The 22479-nt window shown below is 42.8% G+C and overlaps 2 protein-coding genes and 1 long non-coding RNA gene across 4 annotated transcripts in view; 1 reads left to right on the forward strand and 2 right to left on the reverse strand.

Moving 5' to 3' along the window:
• LOC135184936 (uncharacterized) overlaps nucleotides 1-3657 on the reverse strand; it is a 24144-nt gene extending 20487 nt beyond the window's left edge. The window contains exon 1 of one of the 2 annotated variants that reach the window (XR_010306271.1): nucleotides 3430-3657. This is a non-coding gene — a long non-coding RNA (uncharacterized LOC135184936). The remainder of the gene's footprint in view (nucleotides 1-3429) is intronic. The other variant, XR_010306270.1, reaches the window with a different exon arrangement.
• LOC135184934 (serpin B10-like) overlaps nucleotides 1-6213 on the forward strand; it is a 17060-nt gene extending 10847 nt beyond the window's left edge. The window contains exon 8 of the mRNA XM_064161167.1: nucleotides 6053-6213. Within this exon, the coding sequence (XP_064017237.1) occupies nucleotides 6053-6075 (23 nt within the window). The 3' untranslated portion in view covers nucleotides 6076-6213. The remainder of the gene's footprint in view (nucleotides 1-6052) is intronic.
• LRRC14B (leucine rich repeat containing 14B) lies at nucleotides 4217-8560 on the reverse strand. Its single transcript, XM_064161166.1, has 2 exons — nucleotides 7656-8560; nucleotides 4217-5605 (listed from the first exon to the last, which is right to left on the reverse strand). The coding sequence occupies exons 1-2, from the start codon at nucleotides 8558-8560 to the stop codon at nucleotides 4963-4965; spliced, it is 1548 nt and encodes a 515-aa protein (XP_064017236.1). The 3' UTR covers nucleotides 4217-4962.
• Between the last annotated feature and the right edge of the window lie 13919 nt (nucleotides 8561-22479).

Below are 22479 nucleotides of genomic sequence, written 5' to 3' on the forward strand. Positions count from 1 at the left end.
ACCTCCCCTCAGGTAGTTGTAGACAGCAATAAGGTCACCCCTGAGCCTCCTCTCCTCCAGGCTAAACACCCCCAGCTCCCTCAGCCTCTCCTCGTAGGGCTTGTGCTCAAGGCTCACATTATCTTCAATCTGAAGCCTGACATTTCTGCTGGGGTGCTGGAATTGAAACTCAGAAGTCATAGACAGAGAGGAGAATCAGGACTGTAATAGCTGCTTGTGTTCAGGAACCAAAAGTAAGCATCTTCTTTGTACAACCTTCTTTCTAGTAATTAAACAGCAGATTAGTTATCTTCACAACTAATGCCTGAACTGTTCTGCTGTGCTGCCAGTAGTTATTCTGGTATAACAGCAAAGCTGAGATTTAATTCCATTGCCCTTTTAAACTGTTTAAAACTGCAAAGAGGCAATGTCAATAAAGAGGACAAATTACTTAAGATCTTTTGAGGATGTGGTAGAAAGAAGCTTTGAGTAGGCAGAAACAAAGGATGTAGATGAGAAGAAAAGGGAGAAGGAAACAGTACTATATTTCTAAATTTATTCTCAAAATCATAGAACTGTTTTGGTTGGAAAAGACCTCTCAGATCCTCAAGTCCAATTTTCAACACCACCATGGCCATTAAGCCATGTCCCAAAGTGCCATATCTACACGTTTTTTGAACACCTCCAGGGGTAGTGGTGACTCCACCACCTCCCTGGCAGCCTGTTCCAATGCCTCTTTCAGCAGAGAAAGATTTCCTAATATCCAACCTGAACCTCCCCTGGCAAAACCTGAAGCCATTTCCTCTTGTGCTATCACTTGTTACTAGTGAGAAGAGACCAACACCCACCTCACTTTAACATCTTTCATTACTGAAATGGACAAAGGGCAAGACCTAAGTCTTCAGTCTCATGAGATGAGAGGTGAATATTTAAACTGAAGTAACTTTTGTGTTGCTTTTAAAAAGCAACCTGACACACATTGCTGTCTATGTAAATTACAATACACCAGTGTCACAGTGCATCATTCTTGTGCCATGCTTTTCTAGATGGCAACCCTCAGAGAAAATAAATATGTTAATTTGAGATAGGACTGATGACAAGAAGGAAAAAATTATTAGGGCAGTAACTGTCTTATTAATAAAAACATTCCTATTACTAAAGGAGTTTCATACTTCAGGTGAGAAAAGGCACATGCATTCTGCAGGGGCACAGCACTACACAATATGAGGCCAGGGACTTCAAAGAATATTCATTAGCAGAGTACAAAGACATTTCTTGATGCTCTCTTTGTTGTGATCTCCAAAGAAGTAAAATCAGTACAAGTTTGATGCTGACAGCACACTGACTGACAGAGAAACTGTGGTGGTTTTGTAAGCAGACACTTGATAAATACCTGTCGACTTCAAAGATTGCTCCACAGTTTCTGTTGCTCTATTCCACAGATAGAAATCTTTACTGTGACACTTCTGGTCTCGTAACTAGAAAACAACATGAGGCAGTGTGCTAGTTTGAAGCTAGCTAGAATGTTTTGGTGAGAAGAACTAGATTACAGGCTGTGGAAAGGAAAACAGAATGATGTCTACTTCGCTCATAGGCTTAATGAGGGATACAAGAACAAGAGTCCAGGCATAGATAAGGCACTTCTGCTGGGGAGCTCCAAGCTGCATTTTTTTCTCTCTAGCCTCTCTGCCATTCCTCTGATTAATCCACTTTGCATCCTAACCCCCTGGATGAACCTTCATTCCTCCCTGGGACTAGGGTGAGGTTGAGAGGGGCGGGAGAAGGTGGAAGGGCAGTTGGGAGCCCGTCCTGGGGACTCAGGTTTCTGGGAGGGCTGCTGTGTTTCTGTATTACCTTTTACCTTGTATATTGCTGTCTATAAGTGTATATACTGTAAATATCTGCTTGTACATTGTGCTAACTGTAAATATAAGCTTCATTCAAGTTTCCAGAGCCAGCTGAGTCTAGTCTGGGTGATTTCCAAAGTGTGTGGACGGCGACAGGTAACACCCAAACCATCACAGGCAGATATCTTAAAGTCTGGAATATTGTGCTAGTTTGAGGCACACAATTTAATGAGAAGAGTTAGATTATAGGCTGTGAAAAGGAAGCAATGGTGATGTCTGCTTCACTCATAGGCTTGCTGAGATGTATATAAAAACAAGAACACAAACATAGATCAGACAGTCAGTGTGTGTCTCTGGGAGCTGGCACTTTCTCCCTGGGCTGCTTTCTGTGTAACTAATCCTTCTGCTTTCTAACCCCCACTGCTGATCCTCCAAACTCAGCTTGCACTAAGGTACACTCTGGGATAAGTTAAAAGGGTGGACAGAAGGTGGAAGGGTGGTTGGGAGCCCCTCCTGGGGACTCTGATTGGGAGGGCTGTTGTGTTGCTGTATTACTTTTTAACTTGTGTATTTCTGTATATAGCTGCATATATTGTAAAGCTGTAAATATAAAGCTTCATTCCTTAATTTCCATCTGGCTGAGTCTAGTCTGAATGACTTCATTTGGGGGGGGGGGGGGGGTAGGGGGGAGGGAGGGCAGATAACACCCAAACCATCACAAGTACTTAGAACCTCAAAAGTGGTGGGTGCGTGTCAGTCTAAAAAGTGAATAATGACTTTGCCATTCATGACATTCAAAATAGGTAGCTGGCCAGAAAAGCACACATCAGCCTCAGAACTATGCCTAAAGTCTTCCTCAGTATAAGCTCTCAATTCTGTACAGATTCAAAATGAAGCACTGGGAAACTCAGGCATGTTCTGAGCCTTCCTCAGTATAAGTTCTCAATTCTGTATAGAGTCAAAATGAAGCAATGGGAAACCCAGGCACGTTCTGAACCTCTGCACTAAAACCACATTCAGATTTCCCTGCAAACACTACTTTCACAAATCATTAGTCAAGGACATAAAGAGAAATAACACACAGCACACAAATCACCACGTTTTTGAAAGCCAAAGGCAGAAAAAGACACAAAGAAAACTGCAGCTGTATGGAGGAGGAACTACAGAGAGCTTTATGGCTATAATCTAGATAACAAAACCCCTACAAAGTTTGCTGCCCCTAACAGGTGACAGACAGTATCTGTGTGAAAGATAAAACATAAACCTAGGTTATTAGTTTTAGTGGGTGCCCTGTTTCTAGGTTCGAGTTTAAGCTTTCCAGAGACTCACAATATATCTAACAGAACCAATACAGTTATAGGATGCCTTCTCCCCTCCTCCCCTTTTTGTTCAGAAAAAAAAAGGGGAGTTAGGTGTAGAAAGGAAAAGGTAAAACATACCTGAATAAATAGTCTTAAATTCAGAAGTTAAAGAAGTCCAACAAACCTATAACAATAAGTAAAAAGTATTTGAGGTAAGGGAGTTACCAAAAAGTACAGGGAAGGAAAAACAAGATATATATATATAGATATACAACCAGATTGATGGCAATGGGCTTGCCTACCTTGTGGGAGGATGGCCACGTGGTAAAACAAAGAGCAGCAGGAACAAAAGGATGGTGCTGGCAGGCAATGAAGCAAGGCAAGAGAACTGAAGAGAGGAAGTTCCTCTGTTTTTATAGGGGGCTAGAGACTAAGTGGGAGTGAGCTAACCACTGCACCTGGAATAAGGTTCAGACTCACTCCTAGGGAGGATTCAGGAGGACCTGGGGTCAGAGTCAAGACCACTCCCCCAGGAGGGTTAACCCATTACACCCTGGAAAGAATACCATCTGCCTGAGAGGGGACCAAAATCAGGTCAGAGACCATGCAAGCTCCAGCACCCTGCCAGAGCTCTGGGGATACTCCAAAAGCCTCCAGCAGTTACCATATCACTGGCAGCAACCCCTCCAGGTGTTTTGGCTACTGTCTGGACCTATAATGCAGCCCCAGAAATCTGGAGTTTGTGAGTCACTACTGTAAAAAGCCTCTCTACAAGTCAAGGTCTTTGCTTGGGTTCTGTTCTGTAACTGCGATTGTGCCTTCTGCTTTAGCAGACAGCAGCCTCTTGAGTCTCCCCCTAGCGGACAAGCGGCATATTGCACCGCAAGAGTCCAAAGCCTTACAGCTTGTATTTCGTTGTTTGAAATTGCTTGGTACTGCCCTATGTACTGTATATATTCTGTAATATATTCGCACCGCTGAGGATAAATACCCTGTAAAGTTAAGAATTTTTGGGGGGGTATTCATAAGCGAAAAATAATAACTTTATTAATAATATATAATTCATAATTAACACACCACACCCCCCCCAACAATATGTAAGACTGAAAAAGGAAGACAGGCAGGAGTTTGTGGGAAGCAGAAGGAGTGGTTTAGTAGGCATGGCAGGGTTGACTATTGCAACTCAGACTGATGATCTCAGAGGTCATTTCCAACCTTCTATGATTCTACAGAAGTGAACCAGGACTGACATTAGGCAAGGAGCAAGCAGAGGTAATAGCTGCATAAGCAACCTTCATAAAGCATTTAAATATTCTGGCATTCAGCTGTACATGAGTCTGTGGATGGTGTCACCACTATACATTTGGGTTCTTTGACAATAACATGATCCATACAGCGCCAGGGTTACTGACACCAAACAGGAGACACCTCTCTCAAAGGGGGAAGAGGGTTTTGTGGAGGAGATTGCAGGGCTAGTCGACAGGGCTCTAAACAGGATGTGAGGGGGGAGGGAGATAAAGTCATCAGGCTTCCGTGTGGCAAGGTGTGGGAGGACACACCAGTGTGGAAGCAATGCAGGACTAGTAAGGGCTATCAACCTGCTGCCCAGAGGCACGCTGGGGACACAATAATGAAGTCAAAGTGCTTACATAAGGCACATGTAATAGACATGGCACAGTTAAAGTACCTCAGATGATCAGAAACTACTCAAGCAGAAGTCAATTCAGTCAAGAAATTAAAGAAAACTCAGAACTGATTAATGAGGGTTCAGTTCTGGAAGAGACTTAACTAACTTCTGATTTGACAGAGGATCTCATCACCACTGTGTTACACATTTAACTCATTTTAAGGGAGGTAGTGAACTTTTCTAAAGTCTCTTTGAAGGATTTGATCAAATAAGCTCCCAGTTCATTGTTCGTCTCCTGAAGAGCTGCGTCATAACTGCCGAAGAGTGGAGTTGAAGCCTTCACATCCTCTCTATTTGCTTGCAGTAAAATGAGTTTAAGCTCCTCTGCTACACGTTCATATTTTTGGTGATCATATATGCAGAGACTGGCATCATCAATTGGGTAGGTGATGCCAACAGGGTAGCAGTCCCGTGGAACTGGAAACTCCACAGTTTTCAGCAGTGGTAGCTCACAGAGAAACGTGAAAAGGTGTTTAAGTGCTTGGGATGACAAAGGGTTTCCAAGAAACTTCAATTCCTGTAGTTTCTGACAAGGGCTTAAACCTAAAATCAGCATGTTGACATGGGTGTCTTGGATGTTGCAGTCCTCCAGGGTAAGACTCCTGAGGACCGAAGAGGAATGTCTGAGAAGCTTAAGGAATTTTGATGGGTAAATGTCACATAAATCATGACCACTCAGGTCCAGGGCTTCTAAGTGATAAGCATGGAAACTGCTGGCTAAATAGTCCATATCAGCAAGGTTCAGTGAACAGTTAGAAACATCCAGCATCTTCAGTGGAGTTTTCAGTGGGCTGCAGAATTAAACAGAAAAAAGGTTTTCAGGCATAAACCATTACAAAGCTACATCCCCAACATTTCCTACAGCTGTCCACATTATGAATACAGCTATCAGCAGCATTCATTTCTTTTTCTAATCTCCTTTGAGAAGCAGAAAATTGTGCCAACAATCACAAGTATATTTTCCTTCTGAAATCAGTTCCATGATTTACCTCCTACTTTGGCTGGCGTTGTGCTGTTTTAATAGGGATTAATTCATAACAACCTATGCATTTATTTTGTAACCAGCTGCACTGATTGATGAATTAAAAGTAGAACATTATTGGTACAAAAGCATTGGTGGCTGCTCCTTGTAGGGAGCTGTCACCATTCCAGAGATTTAGACCATTTCCATTAAGGAGGATTCGTTGCAAGATGAAAGCTGATGCCTATTCTAACAATACTTCTCCTTTTGTTTCTAGCTTTGTTTCCACTATGGTTTTGAGATGCCCTAGAGGATTATCTGTTGCACTGTTCTGAAGCTGCAAAAAGACCTGATGTTGAAAAAGAGGGTTGAAAGAAGTGTACCCAAGATGATAAGCAAATATTCTACCTGAATATAAAACAATTTTGATAGACGAAAATCAAGGCATACACATATTTAATTTTAGTGAGACTACTGCCACGGACCTCAGCTGGATCCAGGTTAGAAAACTATAACTCATTTCTATCAACATAAACAGTGTGCCACTCACAGCTTCTGAATCTTGCTAACACAGTGCAAGAGGGAAGTTTCTAACTGAGCTTTCTAAACTTCCTAACTAAACAGTACAGGTGGAATTTTAGAGCTTTGTTTGCCTTTTTTTGTTAGAAGCTCTGAAAAGCACACATACAGCTAATTTTTGTTCAAATGAACACTGTTCACCTTGTTATCTTTTTGAGAACTGACTTTTTTTGCCCCAGGAATTCAGCATGAATATTCATATTTAAACTTACTTTGTAGTACATCAAAGCATCAGATCTCGCCTTGAGATCTGCAGACGAAGCAAACAACTGGAATCAATGTCTCAAATCAAAGTCTACTCTACCCCTGCCCACCTGAAAATACAGTAGCTGTGGGATCATGTTTATTTATTGCCTGGTTTTCAGAGGGCAAAAAAAATCCCATAAAGACTCTGAAACTTACTTGGAATTTGACTCAAGTCTTGAACTAAAGGTCAGCCCAAACTGACTGAGATATAAACTCAGGAATGTGGCAAATCACAAGCATCTGGGTGTGCCTTGTTCTTATCTGGTACACAGAAGTATTCTCTCATCATACTCATCAGCTAGGCTCTGGAAGACTGATAAGGACAGTCAGTTCTAAGTGTATTAGATAGGCATTGGCTTCCTACCCAACAAATACTCTTTCCTATCTTTCTCCCACAGACACTGATGTGATGGTTTGGGTGTTCCCTGCCCCCCCCTCCACTTTAGAAATCACCCAGACTAGACTCAGCCAGCTCTGGAAATACGAATGAAGCTTATATTTACAGCTGGCACAAGATACAAGCAGATATTTACAGTGTATACAGTTATAGACAGAAATATACAAGGTAAAATGCAACACAGAAATACAACAGCCCTCCCAGAAACCTGAGTCCCCAGGAGGGGCTTCTCAACCACCCCTTCACCTTCCCCCTGCCCCTCTCAACCTTACCCCAGTCCCAAGGAAGAATTGGGGGTCAGCCAGAGGTTAAGAAGCAAAGGGGGTTAGTCCAAATGGAAGGTGAGGTTAGAGAGTAAGATGTTGCTCAGCCAGCAGCCCGAGCAAGAGTGAGAGAAAAATGGCAAGGGTGTTATCTAATGTTTTCATTTCTTCTTCCCACACTCCTTAGCAAGACTGTGAGTGAAGCAGACATCACCACTGTTTTCCTTTCACAGCCTGTAATCTACTTCTTCTCACCAAAACATCCTACCCTGCTCCAAGCTAGCACAACTGAGATGCACTCACTTCCCTTGTTCTCAGCGATCCTCAGCTAGTCGATGGCACAAAGGTTTGTTCTTTCCTTTGCAGTTAGACTGACAGTAAGATGACCAAATTACCTGAGCAGGTTCTGTACTCTTCCTGTGAGTATGGAGTACGGTAGGCTCAGCTCAGTCAGCTGCATCATCTCGCCCATCTTTTCTGCAACGTTACAGAGCATCTGTTCATCCGTGGCTGTGAACCGCCGCACGTTAATTGTCCGTGCTGGCAAAGTCAAGGAGCTCAGCAGAGGGAAGTGCATGGTGTTGAAGAGCATTTCCAAGTGTTCCACTTCCAAGCGAACATTGTGGACTATTTCCAGCTTGCGCAACGCTGAGGGATCCGTCAGCTTTATGATATAGAAGAACTTCTGCAAAGCCAGGTTGTCAGACCTGAATGCCACACAGCAGATCTTCAGGGGGCAATGGCATCTCTTCAGCAGAGCCTGCACTACCAGCTCGTAGTTCCGCTCTGTAACAAACAAGTCAGTCAGCACTTCGATGTTGATTTCGAAGGCGTCTGGATCGCACCGTGTTTGTTGCAGGTAAACCAGTAGGTCTAAACAAATCTTAGAGAGCATTTGTGTCCTGGCCCACCTGCCCATTGCCTTCTTACAGTCACAAAACTGCACTTCAACATCTTTTATACCTGTCAGGTCGACCACTTTCAACCTTTTCATGTAGAGAGAAGACCGGTTCAGCACGTAGTCCCTCAGCCCTGTCAGGCAGCTTTCCAAGCACACTAAGCATGTTCTGTGGCTCAGGTCTTCCTGATAGTCCGCAGTAGTTCCCAGAAGTTTTCTCATGTTAAAGTCAATGAGGGGCCAGTTCGCTACCAAGTCGTGAATCACTTCCCCTTGCTCTAGTAAATAGCTGGCTTTAAAAAGGAGAGGAAAAAGATTATGTGCAACACCACCAAGCCTCTTCCTGGCTAACTCCGCGTTTGACACGAATACTTCAGCGCTAATGAAGCGGAGAGACTTCATTGTTGCTCTGGACTCTTTGCCATCGTAGAGAGGGACTTCTGCCTTTAACTGAAGACTTTTGCTGCTTATCACCTTCTATTTTTATCTGCAGCTGCTGTTTGTTTCTAAAAGAACCCTTGCTGGAAAAGCAGAAAGAAGTCACATGCTGGTCCCCTGCTTTCTATTTTGGAGCCACCCTGGGATTCTGCAGTAATTAACTGTGAGTCCCCCGGGCAGAGAGCGTTTCTTCATTTAAACCCTCACGTTCATGACAAAGCTGCAAAGTACTGCACACTGCCATCAGGAAGAGTAAGGTCAGGGAAGCACACATACATGACTGTGAGGTCTCTTCCAACCTTGGTGATACTGTGATACTGTGATACTGTGACACCTCTGGGGCCCTCAACACAAGAAGGTCAAGAAGAGGGCCACAGAAATGATCGGAAGGCTGAAACACCTCTCCTATGAAGACAGGCTGACAGAGTTGGGGTTGGACAGCCTAGAGCAGAGAAAGCTCCAGGGAGAGCTTATAGGGCCTTCCAGTACCTGAAGAGGGCTTACAAGAAAGCTGGAGAGAGACTGCCAGGGACACCCTAGCCTACATCAGGCTGCACAGAGCCCCATCCAGCCTGGCCTTAAACACCTCCAGGGATGGGGCCTCAACCACCTCCCTGGGCAACCCATTCCAGGCTCTCACCACTCTTATGGTGAACAACTTCCTCCTCACAGCCAGTCTGAATCTCCTCACCTCCACCTTCATTCCATTCCCCCTAGTCCTGTCACTTCCTAATTTCCTAAAAAGTCCTTCCCCAGCTTTTCTGTAGGCTCCCTTCAGATACTGGAAGGCCACAAGAAGGTCACCTGGGAGCCTCCTCTTCTCCAGACTGAACAGCCCCAACTCCCTCAGTCTGTCCTGTACACAGGTGCCAAAACACAGGTTACCAAAAGGTGTGCAGTTACTGCTTTGATTGCAAGGACCTGCACCAAAACCTCTTTGCATTTGCTTTGTTGAAAGATCAGGAAAGGAACTGAAAATCAGTCAGACAAAGCAATAATGGCCTCTAGTGGTGAAAGCAGCAATAGAACAAGGGGACACAGTCTCAAGTTGTGGTAGGGGAGGTCTAGGCTGGATGTTAGGAGGAAGTTGTTGGCAGAGAGAGTGATTGGCATTGGAATGAGCTGCCCAGGGAGGTGGTGGAGGCACCGTCCCTGGAGGTATCACAGTATCACAGTATCACAGTATCACCAAGGTTGGAAGAGACCTCACAGATCATCAAGTCCAACCCTTTACCACAGAGCTCAAGGCCAGACCATGGCACCAAGTGCCACATCCAACCTTGCCTTGAACTGCCCCAGGGACGACGACTCCACCACCTCCCCGGGCAGCCCATTCCAGTGTCCAATGACTCTCTCAGGGAAGAACTTTCTCCTCACCTCCAGCCTAAATCTCCCCTGGCACAGCCTGAGGCTGTGTCCTCTTGTTCTGGTGCTGGCCACCTGAGAGAAGAGAGCAACCTCCCCCTGGCCACAACCACCCCTCAGGTAGTTGTAGACAGCAATGAGGTCACCCCTGAGCCTCCTCTTCTCCAGGCTAAACAATCCCAGCTCCCTCAGCCTCTCCTCATAGGGCTTGTGCTCAAGGCCTCTCCCCAGCCTCGTTGCCCTTCTCTGGACATGCTCAAGCATCTCAGTGTCCCTCCTAAACTGAGGGGCCCAGAACTGAACGCAGTACTCGAGGTGTGGTCTGACCAGTGCAGAGTACAGGGGCAGAATGACCTCCCTGCTCCTGCTGGCCACACCATTCCTGATGCAGGCCAGGATGCCACTGGCTCTCTGGGCCACCTGGGCACACTGCTGGCTCATGTTCAGGCGGGTATCAATCAGTACCCCCAGATCCCTCTCTGTTTGGCTGCTCTCCAGCCACTCCGACCCCAGCCTGTATCTCTGCATGGGGTTGCTGTGGCCAAAGTGCAGCACCAGCACTTGGAGCTATTGAATGCCATCCCATTGGCCTCTGCTCATCTGTCCAGGCGGTCAAGGTCCCGCTGCAGAGCCCTTCTGCCCTCCAACTCAGTCACATCTGCCCCCAGCTTAGTGTCATCTGCAAACTTGCTGATGACTGACTCGATGCCCTCATCCAGATAATCTATGAAGATGTTAAAGAGGATGGGGCCCAGCACAGATCCCTGAGGGACACCACTAGTGACAGCTGCCAGCTGGATGTGGCACCATTCACCACCACTCTCTGGGTCCGGCCCTCCAGCCAGTTCCTAACCCAGGCTTCAAGAAAAGCCTGGCTGAGGCACTTAGTGCCATGGTCTGGTTGACTGGCTAGGGCTGGGTGCTAGGTTGGACTGGCTGAGCTTGGAGGTCTCTTCCAAATTGGTTGATTCTATAAGATACAAAATTAGCTGGCTAAGCTAAGATGCCTGACTTTCCCAGAGCCGTAGATACTAGACAGAAGTCAATGTTGTTCCTTTAGAGAACATGAAAGGACTGGTTTGTGGCCAAGGCATGCTTACTGGCAGTTTACCTGCCCCACAAGTTATCCATCCACCTGCACAAAATCACAGCATCAAAGAATTATTAAGGTTGGAAAAGACCACTGGCATCATCAATTGCAACCAGGAAGTCACAGAATTACAAAGGTTAGAAAAGACCTCTAAGGTCATCTGGTCCAAAAGACATTTGAGACATTTCACAAGGTATTATTTGTTAGAATAAACTCAGTCTGTGAGACACAGAGCAGAATGTGACACAGGAAATCATGCAGTTCATGAAGGGAAGATGCAGAGATAAGAGATTGGACCATCCATACAGGAGCAGCTAACTGATAATGTAAAAGTGTAAATGCAGAAGTCAGGAGCCTTGGAGGAGCCCATTTCAAAGCATTTTTAGAATCATTAAAGGCTGGAAAAGATAAACATAAGAAATCCTCACCCTCTAGGGTGAGGCTTTGGAAATATGCATGTGTGGGTAGGAATTCAGCTTTGGTTATTGGGTGACATAGGTGTCTTTTGTACCTATCTACCTTATCTTCCTTTGAGATCAACTTTGCCCAGTTCAGTCTTCATCTTTTTTCTGTTTGGAACATTCACATCACATACTTTGCCTACTTCCCCCCCCCCCCCCCATTCTTAGATACTTACATCTTGTCAGTACTAAGCTAACCCTTCTTTCCCAGACTTTTCTTCTATTTTCAGTCATGAATACACCTAGCCTGGCTTTCAGGATTCCTTATGCACACACATGCACACTTTCTGAAAGCACAATGCTGAATTCAGTAACAGGCCTGCAAAGTTTCTTCCCGTGTTGATAACACTTGGTGGATCACTCTGTAAAATCAGCTACAAATGCCTCCTACAGAGAGCAGGGGGTTGTGTTTACTACTCTCTTTTCCATACTACAGAGATGCTAGACCAGGCACTTTCCCCATATTTATTTGGGAAGTCTGAAATTGTTGAATATAAGTTGAAGAACTGAATATAAAATCTCACATAGGAATTATTCTACTATTCTTAAGTTTTAAGCTTAGATTAGTTCACCTCTAGTGAAAACAATGGAGAAGATCAAATGCACTGCTGTGATGGTTTGGGTGTTCCCTGCCCCCCATCCTCACTTTGGAAATCACCCAGGCTAGACTCAGCCAGCTGGAAATTTGAATGAAGCTTATATTTACAGCTAGCACAATGTACAAGCAGATATTTGCAGTATATACAGAAAGATACAAGGCAAAAGGTAATACAGAAGCACAACAGCCCTCCCAGAAACCTGAGTCCCCAGGAGGGGCTCCCAACCACCCTTCCACCTTCTCCTACCCCTCTCAACCTTACCCCAGTCCCAAGGAAGAGTGGAGGTTCATCCAGGGGGTCAGGAAGTAAAGTGGATTAATCAGAGAGAGAAATTAGGGAGAGAAATGCAGCCCAGAGCTCCCAAGCAGGAGTGCCTTATCTATGTTTGGATTCTTGTTCTTATGCCGCTCAGCAAGCCTATGAGTGAAGTAGACACCACCCTTGTTTCTCTTTCGCAGCCTGTTCTTCTCACCAAAACATTCTAGCTAGCTTCAAACTAGCACAACTGCAAATGTAACAAAAGATTAAACCAATAGAAATAACCCAACTAGCTTTGAAACCCTACTTTTGGTAAAGCAGTTTGTGGAATTTGAAGCTTCTTCCACACTTCACTTCTGACCATCTGATAACCTTCCACACATCACTTCTGACCATCTGATAACCTTGTTTCTGCTTAAACTAAAAGAGATGCAAAGTTATTTACAGGGTAAAGCATTGTCCAAACTGGGCCATCATGTGTAACTCCAGAACATTCCTCCTTTCACATTCCCTGTCTTTTGCATCATCTAGAAAGCCACTACACCACCACCTCTCTGAAGACCCCATGAGTTTGTAACTGCTGTAAAACACTGCTCTATTACTTGTGTCCCAACAACTCATTTTTTAAAGTGAAATCACCTTCAACTGTTACCACCATTATGAAAGCACAGCTGATCAGAAGGTCTGTGGCATTAATTCCTCAAGTTAGCTCAGGTGAACTTAGTACTTTCAAGTGAGATGGCAGCAGGATTTATAGAAGCCTGGCGTGGCTGTCATGTGAAGTTAAACAGGAGACAGCAGCTGTGGTTTCTCTTGCACAGAACTAGGATGTGTGCTAGGTGAAGAAAAGGCTGAAGGTCAGAGCTCAGAGTGTTGTAATAAATGCAGCTGCAGGTGGCTCAGTTATAGGGCTAGTTCAATATTTTTATCAATGAGCTGGATACAGAGGTCAAATGAATCATTAGCAAGTTTGGTGATGATACTAAACTAGAAAGTGCTGCTGAATCTTTTGAGGTAGAAGATGAATTTCAGAAGGATTAGGTAGGTTGTAACACTGGGAAGTCATCAGTGGCACAACATTTAAGAAGAAAAAATGCCAGATGGCATAGAGGCAGGAGCTTAATCTTCCATATCATAGAACCATAGAATCATAGAATCAACCAGGTTGGAAGAGACCTCCAAGATCAGCCAGTCCAACCTAGCACCCAGCCCTAGCCACTCAACCAGACCATGGCACTAAGTGCCTCAGCCAGGCTTTTCTTGAACACCTCCAGGGATGGTGACTCCACCACCTCCCTGGGCAGCCCATTCCAATGCCAATCACTCTCTCTGCCAACAACTTCCTCCTAACATCCAGCCTATACTTCCCCCAGCACAACTTGAGACTGTCTCCCCTTGTTCTGTTGCATGGCATGGAATTTAAGTCAATAAATCTGACAGGACCTCTTCTGAGTTTGAAAAAAGGCATCCCAAAACCCAGTCAGTTTTGCTAGCCTGGAAGATCATCTCTGAAGCCTTTGTACAAGTGACATTTGTGCTAATTTGAAGCTAGCTAGAACGTTTTGGTGAGAAGAACTAGATTACAGCCAGTGAAAGAAAACAATGGTGATGTCTACTTCACTCATAGGCTTGTTGAGAGGTGATAGGTTAGAATGAATGATCTTGGATGTCTCTTCCAACCTGGTTGATTTTGTGATTCTACGATTCTGTAAGAACAAGAATCCAACCATAGATAAGGCACTTCTGCTTGGGAGCTCTGGGCTGCATTTCTCTCTAGCCTCTCTGCTGTCTCTCTGATTAATCCACTTTGCTTCCTAACCCCCTGGCTGAACCTCCATTCTTCCTTGGGACTGGGGTAAGGTTGAGAGGGGTGGGAGAAGGTGGAAGGGTAGTTGGGAGCCTGTCCTGGGGACTCAGGTTTCTGGGAGGGCTGTTGTGTTTCTGTATTACCTTTTACCTTGTCTATTTCTGTCTATATCTGTATATACTGTAAATATCTGCTTGTACATTGTGCTAGCTGTAAATAATAAGCTTCATTTGTATTTCCAGAGCTGGCTGAGTCTAGTCTGGGTGATTTCCAAAGTGTGTGTGGGGGTGGGGAATACCCAAACCATCACAACATTGGAGAAACAGGTGGTGCAGAATGAAAGGCGTAGAGCTCGTCTGCAGTGGGTGGAAGGTGAACAAGAAAATGAGCAGGGGAGAGGGAGGAATGACCAAATCCGTATATGATACTTCCTCTCACCCTTTGACCAAACAATATAAGTTGTAAATTTGTAATATATTGTTATACTTTAAGGCATTTTCTTTTGTTTCACTTGATCTTCCTACCACTTATTGTAGTATTCAGTCGATTTCTTATGAGCCAATGGGAATCCCCCCTAATCTTTACAGTGTCCTAATACACAAATCAAAGGACCAGCTTTCAAAATCCCTCCATCCTGAGATTTTCCAGAACTCATATTAAAGCAGTACAACCTTACTGAAATGATACAGTAACACAAAACAAAATACACAGCCAAGATACTTACAATAACGAGATGCTGGGTGGCTGCAGTTGTGGGACTATAATCCAAAATCTTTGGTGACTCAAACTCTTTCTAGGTGTTCAAAAAAAGACTGGATGAGGCACTTAGTGTCATGGTCTAGGTTGGGCCTAGGGCTTGATTGGACAGGGCTGGGTAAATGTTATGAAGGGGGCTAGTTGAATCTGACTTTGGGGTGAAATACAGTGAGGTTGATGTAGAAGTGTAATAGGTTGGACTGGATGATCTTGGAGGTCTCTTCCAACCTGGTCAATTCTATGATTCTATGACTCCAACCCACAGCCTCTGGGGACTTGAACCCTTCCCCTTAGGTCCCTTTATAGCCCAACCCCATGTGGCTTTCATTGCACTTTACAGACAGGCAGGCCCTTTAATTTTTCTCAACAACACTTTTAACCTTTCCCAGGGGACTTGTTCCAAGCTCTTCAATACAGGTATCAGAGACTTTCCCCAAGAAACCCTGGGTGCTGGCTGAATGGATCTCTTGAGATTGAAAAGCAAAGTTCCATCTGGCTTTCCAAAGCTACCGTCAAATGTTGGCATCAAACTCCTTAACACCAGCACAGTACTAAAAAGCAAGCAGTCTTTAATGCACTGCTGGATGCACACCTCATGTGCATATCATCTGGTGAGGGGTTAGTTAATTTAGCCATGTTTTGTTTACATATTCATCACTTTTCTTGGAAAAGGCCATCTTGTTTAGTTCCCATGAATGATTGACATTGTTTGGCTCCCCCTTGTGCATCTTCCATGTTATCCTGGAGGGTCTCTCTGACAGTCTTTAGTTTAAACATTTGAATTCTTTCCTCGTATCACCATTGGTTAGCTCATCACTTTGTTGGTCAGGACTTTGATTGTATCACCTGGTTCCAGATGGTTTTGAAGGACTCTGTTGGTATAGAAAGGGGAGCTTCAGTAGGAGTGTGGTTAAATTGCTGAGATGGTGCCAGCTGCTCAAGCTAATTGAACCTGTAACTATCTTTCAGTACTACTATAGGTAAAGAACATGAGGTGCTGCACACATCATTTCAGAATGTTTTCAACTTTAATTTATATGCATGTTCATCTTGTCATTTGCTGTTGCAGTACTTCCTTATCTCATCTATGACAAGTTTCTCTTTAGGCTTCCATTCATCTCTGGCTTTTATTCTTCTCCATCAACAATACATTCAGTTCTCTCTGGACACATTTATGATAGGTCTTCTCTTGATACTGACATCATTCCTCAGTCCAGCATAGTTACAGGTTTCTTACAACAACTTTACAACCATTCCTCCTGGAGTTTTTGAGACTTACTGCCTCTACACAGCAGAGCTGTAACTCAGGATTCCTGTTCTGAGGAGTCTGGCTGTCAAGAGCTACTGGAGTTGTCAGACCTGTTCCATTTCTCCATTGTCTATGTTTAGCTTGTGTGTGGGGGCTGAACTGTAGCAATGCTTTTTGAAGCCTGAATCTTTGCATCAAAAGAATTATAAGGACATGCTACACATAACTGTGTATCTAAAGTTTATATTGTAGTGTGGTTGCAATGGCAAAGTCTACATATGTATCCTGAAAAAGTATTCACCCTTCTAAGGATGGAAATACTCTCTAAGTCAATAGGAATTCTGTCATTGACTGCAGGAGGACTAGAACTATACAAGAAGAATCACAGTTGTCAGGGACTCAGGAGATCTACGACTTCTGCTGAAGCTCTTAATGATTTGTGGTTTATAAATGATAAGAATTATCAGGAAGATACTAGTGTCTTTTTCAGTTTGGGAACAGAAATGCCAACTTCACAGAAGTCTTGCATGGACAGCACTAGATAAATTATTCTCTAAATCAGTTGCCAAAGCAGTGTGATTCCACCAAAGTGATACAATTTATTACCAAATTTCTCATGATGATAGACTATTAAAATGCTTCTATAAAGGTACATTAACAGAACAACCTGACTTCTTGAAAAATATATACAGTAGGTTGGCACCTTTTGGAAAGTTCACACAAAAATCTCCAAACAACAGTACTCCAAAAGAGTGACAATTTAAGGCACGTGATTAACTTACAACCTTTGTTAACATACATCTTCTGCTAGACCATATACCTGTAAGACATAATTGCATATATCTCAGTAACTTAGCTTTACAGCTCAGAAAGAACAGCATTTGCCTGGATGCAGGCAATACCTTTTTAACATTGCTAGGTCATAGTGCAGTAAATGTCATCCAAAACCTTATCCATGGAGCAAAATTTATAGAAGAGACAATATTTCTGTGTTTCATCTTCTTACCATAAGGGTGGCCATAGTTACTTCATCAATAAGTAACAATTGGGGAATTCCCAACTGGCTTCTCTTTGACAGAGCACGTCAAAAAACAAACCTGGAGTTTTCAGCCAAGGAAGCAAGAAGTGAATGGTGATTCCCTAATTGCTCATGCCAATCTAATTCACAGAATTAAAAAAGAAGCTAATAAATGCAGCCAGATCCTCAGCAGCTCTCACATCTAGATGATGGACATTGGTGGTGCTTAAGTGATTAAACTGTGCTGAATAGACACCCAAACACTTGCACCTACACAACACAGTGAAAGTATATAGAAAGAGTATGGAGGGAAGGGGATAGAAGTGGCCATCAGGAGTAACTGCCTTAGAAAAAGAACAAAAGAAAAAAGAACTCTATTTCTAAGGGTATGTTCTCAATACAGAGAGCTCAGGGTATGTTCTCAATATAGAGAGCTCAGGGTATGTTCTCAATACAGAGAGCTAAGGGTACGTTCTCAATACAGAGAGCTAAGGGTATGCTCTCAATATAGAAATTAAGGACATGAAACCTTCTTTCATCACAGTTCAAACTGAGCAACTATGCTGTAGAGACAATTATACTAGAAAATATATTCCAGAGGCATAAGAGCTTCAGAAATGATGCAAGGTGTTTCAGGAAAAGGTGTATGCACTGTTAGAATTGTCCACTGTCCATCCTTCATCTGTTCAACTATGGTAACGCAACAGATACAGAACTCTGAAGAGCTTTGAAAGTAAAAGGAGAGTTAAGCCCTTTATATACAGTGCCTCTCCATTTCCTCTGTTGTTAAAAATGGCATGATATTCCTCTCTGTTTTGCAGAAACTCCACAAAGCATAGGCCCCTCAAAAGCAAAGGGGATCCTACTGACTTTTCACTGCTGTATTTAACGACCGCGGCATCTATTGATTCTCTTTTTGTTTGAACAAGAAAATCCGTCCTGTGATTTTCCATATTTCATACTCTCGTGGATACAACACTCATCTGGAGAAAACTCAAATGACAATTTACAAATGTTCCCTTGAGGTAGCCTGTACACAGATTGAAAATGCTCTAATAAACACAGTTCACAGTATGGTTCTTCTTCCAGCGGCAATGCAGCAATGACCTCTGTACGACAGCAATAGGAAACCAAAGCTTTATTTCTCAGCAAACACCTGGTGACCATCTTGCCAACTTTGGTGTCGGTCATTCAGCATTGTGCTATGAGGCTGGAGGTTAGATTTTGGCACATTGCACTTTACCTGTGATAATATATGGAATCAGCCATGGTCCTGTTATGTATCTATGCCAGTGACTAAAATACCTGTCCCAGTTACAATATCTGGACCAGCGTTAATGTGCTCTACTTCAAAATACCTACTTGGTTCACAAAATAATTGTATTTACATTATTGAATTATAAAATTAGCATCTCTACTGGTGATAGCCTTGTGTCTCATGACCCTTATTAAAAAGATGAGCTCTAGGTGCTGAAGTTTTCCAGTTTTTGACTGCAGACAGGCAGCTGCATTTGGTTTGGTATCAAAGGAGACAGTACTCCAAATCTAGTCTCTAAAGGCATATGTTATATACCTATCAAGGTCTGTAGATTACATTTGCCATCATGTGCCTGCAATTTGCACTAGCCTAGTGGGCATGAATTTTTATACTCTGCTCTTTTTGGGTTTCTGGGTAAAACTTAAATGTTATGCCTGACATAGAGTCACCTAGAACCTGTTCAAAAGCTGTGTATCCTCTTTTTGGGTTTCTGGGTAAATCTTAAATGTTATGCCTGACATGGAATCACCTAGAACCTGTTCAAAAGCTGTGTATCTTCTTTTTGGGTTTCTGGGTAAATCTCAAATGTTATATCTGACATAGAATCACCTAGAACCTGTTCAAAAGCTGTGTATCCTCTTTTTGGGTTTCTGGGTAAATCTCAAATGTTATATCTGACATAGAATCACCTAGAACCTGTTCAAAATCTGTGTATCCTCTTTTTGGGTTTCTGGGTAAATCTCAAATGTTATATCTGACATAGAATCACCTAGAACCTGTTCAAAAGCTGTGTATCCTCTTTCTGGGCTTCTGGGTAAACCTCAAATGTTATATCTGACATGGAATCACCTAGAACCTCTTCAAAATCTGTGTAAAAGGTAAAATTTACCAACTAAGTCTCAGTTGGTTCTAGTCTTAACCAATTCAAATACCTCCCCATGGATGTCCTAGCTAATTTGCAAATGGTTTATACCATATCATAGCAAATAGAAGTAAGGTACATATTAGGATCATGGTTGCAGCTGTGATCTTATCTTCTCCTAATGTCACAGAATCTTTGCTACTTATACCACTGAAGATGTGCTGTAAAAATTTCTGGACTGAAATCATCCAAGGCAAAATATAGCTAGGTCAGAGGACTATAAACCAGCATGTAGTGTTACACACCCATCAGCAGTCTCAGTATTTTCACTTTTATTTGGTTTAGAGTTGGCTTTCACTTCTGTCTTCTAGAGGCTGTAGTTCAGATTCATAAGCAACAGGAGTCTGGCACAATCTCAGCTACTGTCATTTACCTAAAAACTTGAGACAAAGGAAAATAACAAAGGAAGTTCCTAAGACAAAGAGATACATACAGAGCAGCCAAACTACCTCTATACAATACACTGAACCATCAACATCCTGAGTCATTGTGGCACTTAAACCATGTGGTAAAATACAGCATGGCATCTGAGAGACCATTATCCTGACCACCTGTTCAAAGTGATACAAGACAATCTAACATAGTACTTGGAAGATGTCTTCCAAAGCAGCATTAAAAATGGCAAATATTTATACTTCTGAGTCAGGCTATTTTTAAAATAGAGCAGCTTAATTAAGAATATGAAGTGAGTTGATTGTGACCACACGAACTAAAATTCTGAGCTAATTCTGGATGTTCTTTCATCCCTGTGTAACTGAATAGAGGAAATGAAGAAGGAAGGAAAGAAATGGCCTTCCTGGAGCCCTTGAGTACATTTTAAGATGCTAGGATTCTTCTCTCCCTGGAAAGTTTTCTACCAGAGTCAATATCCCACGTGATACACATAATCAAGGGCAGGAAAACATGTTTCTTTAGCTGGAGTTTATGAAAGGCACTGATCCATTTCAATTAGAGTAGACTTTGCAGGCAAGACACTCTAAGAGTTGTCTTTTCCTGCGTCACTTTCGTACAACATAAATACTGAATTCCAATACTTAAGTAGCAAATTCAGCCTGTTTCTTCAAATTTATTTATGGCATAATGGCATAATAAACCATTTCCATGTTAAAAAAAAAAAAATCAAAGGTTTGCTGTTTGAAAAGCTTCTTGGTTTATCCCTTCAAAAATAGATTGACTTTTTTTTTTTTTTTGTAACAGTCTGCACAGAAAAATAACAAGGAGGCAAACTTCCCCTTCACTATGCACCCTTGCATCATGAATGAGAGCCTAAGAATATAAGTGCAGTAGAAAAGCTCCAGTGTTTCTGACATCACAGGACCCTCCCTCTCTTTTAATCTGAAACCGCTTGAGAGTAGATGCCATAAACCAACAGGTTGCTTTCTATTCTTACAGAAGCCCTTTGTTCAAGTTACTCTCTCTCATCTTCTCCTTTCAAGTAAGTCCTGGCTCACAACTGTGTTTCCTCCTGTTCCAAAGAATGTGGAGGGATATGGCAAGATGCTGGAAGAGATGCTAGCTTCTGAAGCTTAGGGTGATGCAGAGGTTTTGGCTTGTGAAAAGAACGACGGCTATGTACGCGTCTGGCTGCAGCGGATCTGTAATTTCCTTGCACATCCAGCAACATTTTCTTCTCTTGGGGCTCCTTCATGTAAGAGTCTTCCAGGCCTTCAAAAATAAGTAGAGAGGTCTCGTCTTGTGAATTTTCTGACTTGTAGCTCACTTCAGAACAGTAACCGGAGTTTACTGTCTCTTTGTTATCGGTATCTGTACCTGCTTGCCAGAAGAGCTCAGGTATATTTGGGTCACAAGAAGCTATATAGTCAGAGACAGTAGAAAGAGAAAGATTTCCTCTGTTTTCCATTGAAGAATAATTTTGTGTCCATGGCATTTGAAGACAAGATGGGAAGAAGTGGAGGGGAGTCATTGAGACGCTTTGGTTTTGGTTTAGTTGGTCATCTGAAGAAGAGTATTCTGTCATTTCAACATCGTGGTCCACATCACCTGTAGAGCATAATAGAAACTTTTGAGATGCACACTTCATATACTAGGATGCTGGCTTTGGTTTTGGCTACTTTTAATGGAAATCTTATGAAAGTGAGTGGTTTAAGGTTACTTCTTTTTGTTTTTTTGGGCTAGGGAGCTGAACCCTGTCCTGGTTTCTATCTTGAGTAACCCAAATCTGGTCTATTAAACTTTTTATCCTTGCTGAATATCAGGCAAAACTTAATTCAGTGTCTGTGAAGAATTGCCTGTTTCAGACATTTAGACTATAAAGCCATCATCTGGCTATTTTAACTTGAAACTTCTGAAAGAAATTGTGCTCTTTTAATTAAGTAGTAGAGGGAATCAATTATTATTGACTGGAGTCAATTAGCTTTCTGCATACACTGTGTAGAGAAACTTCACATTTCCACTCTTGGCTTCCAGTTCACACTTTTTGTAACTGTGGGAATGGAATGTGAGAAGGATAATAACAATTTAGTGCTGGCCTTCATTCCCCACAGCTGCTGGCTACTTTATCTGAAGAAAGGATAGATAAGTGGATATCTCATTAATGAGAAAAACAAGGTGGGGTTTATGCAAAGGACGGGGTTGTTCTTGCCTAATTATGCTACTGCATAGGTGTATGCTCTATGCTCAAAGAATATAGAATGAGGGTCAGAACAATCACTAAAGAGTCTCTGGTATAATTCACATTGAATGGCCTGGAGTCCATGTGGCATGGCTTTTGATCACAGTAACCTGTGTGAGCTTTGACCACATTCCCGTGGCAGCAGATAGGAAGCTGCAACATGAAACCTCTTAACTGAAATTTTGGTGTCATTCTGCTATTAGGAGAATTTCGTTAGAGAAAATCCAGAGGGCAGTTTCAGAGAGTACATCAAGTGTGAGCTTATTAGCTTGGGAAATCTAACTTCCCAAACCACTTCTTAAGAAATACAGGAGCCAAAACTCAGTGATTTTGATATTATCAAAGATACCAGAACTTTGAAAGGAGCTTTGACATACCATTTCCAGTCAGTTATAAATAAGGTAGTAGCATGGAGGGAAAGAAGAAAGCTTTGCAAGGAAATCTTCAAGTCAAATGTCTGCATTTCAT

This window comes from Pogoniulus pusillus, chromosome 21 (assembly GCF_015220805.1).
Source record: "Pogoniulus pusillus isolate bPogPus1 chromosome 21, bPogPus1.pri, whole genome shotgun sequence".
Lineage (NCBI taxonomy): Eukaryota > Metazoa > Chordata > Aves > Piciformes > Lybiidae > Pogoniulus > Pogoniulus pusillus.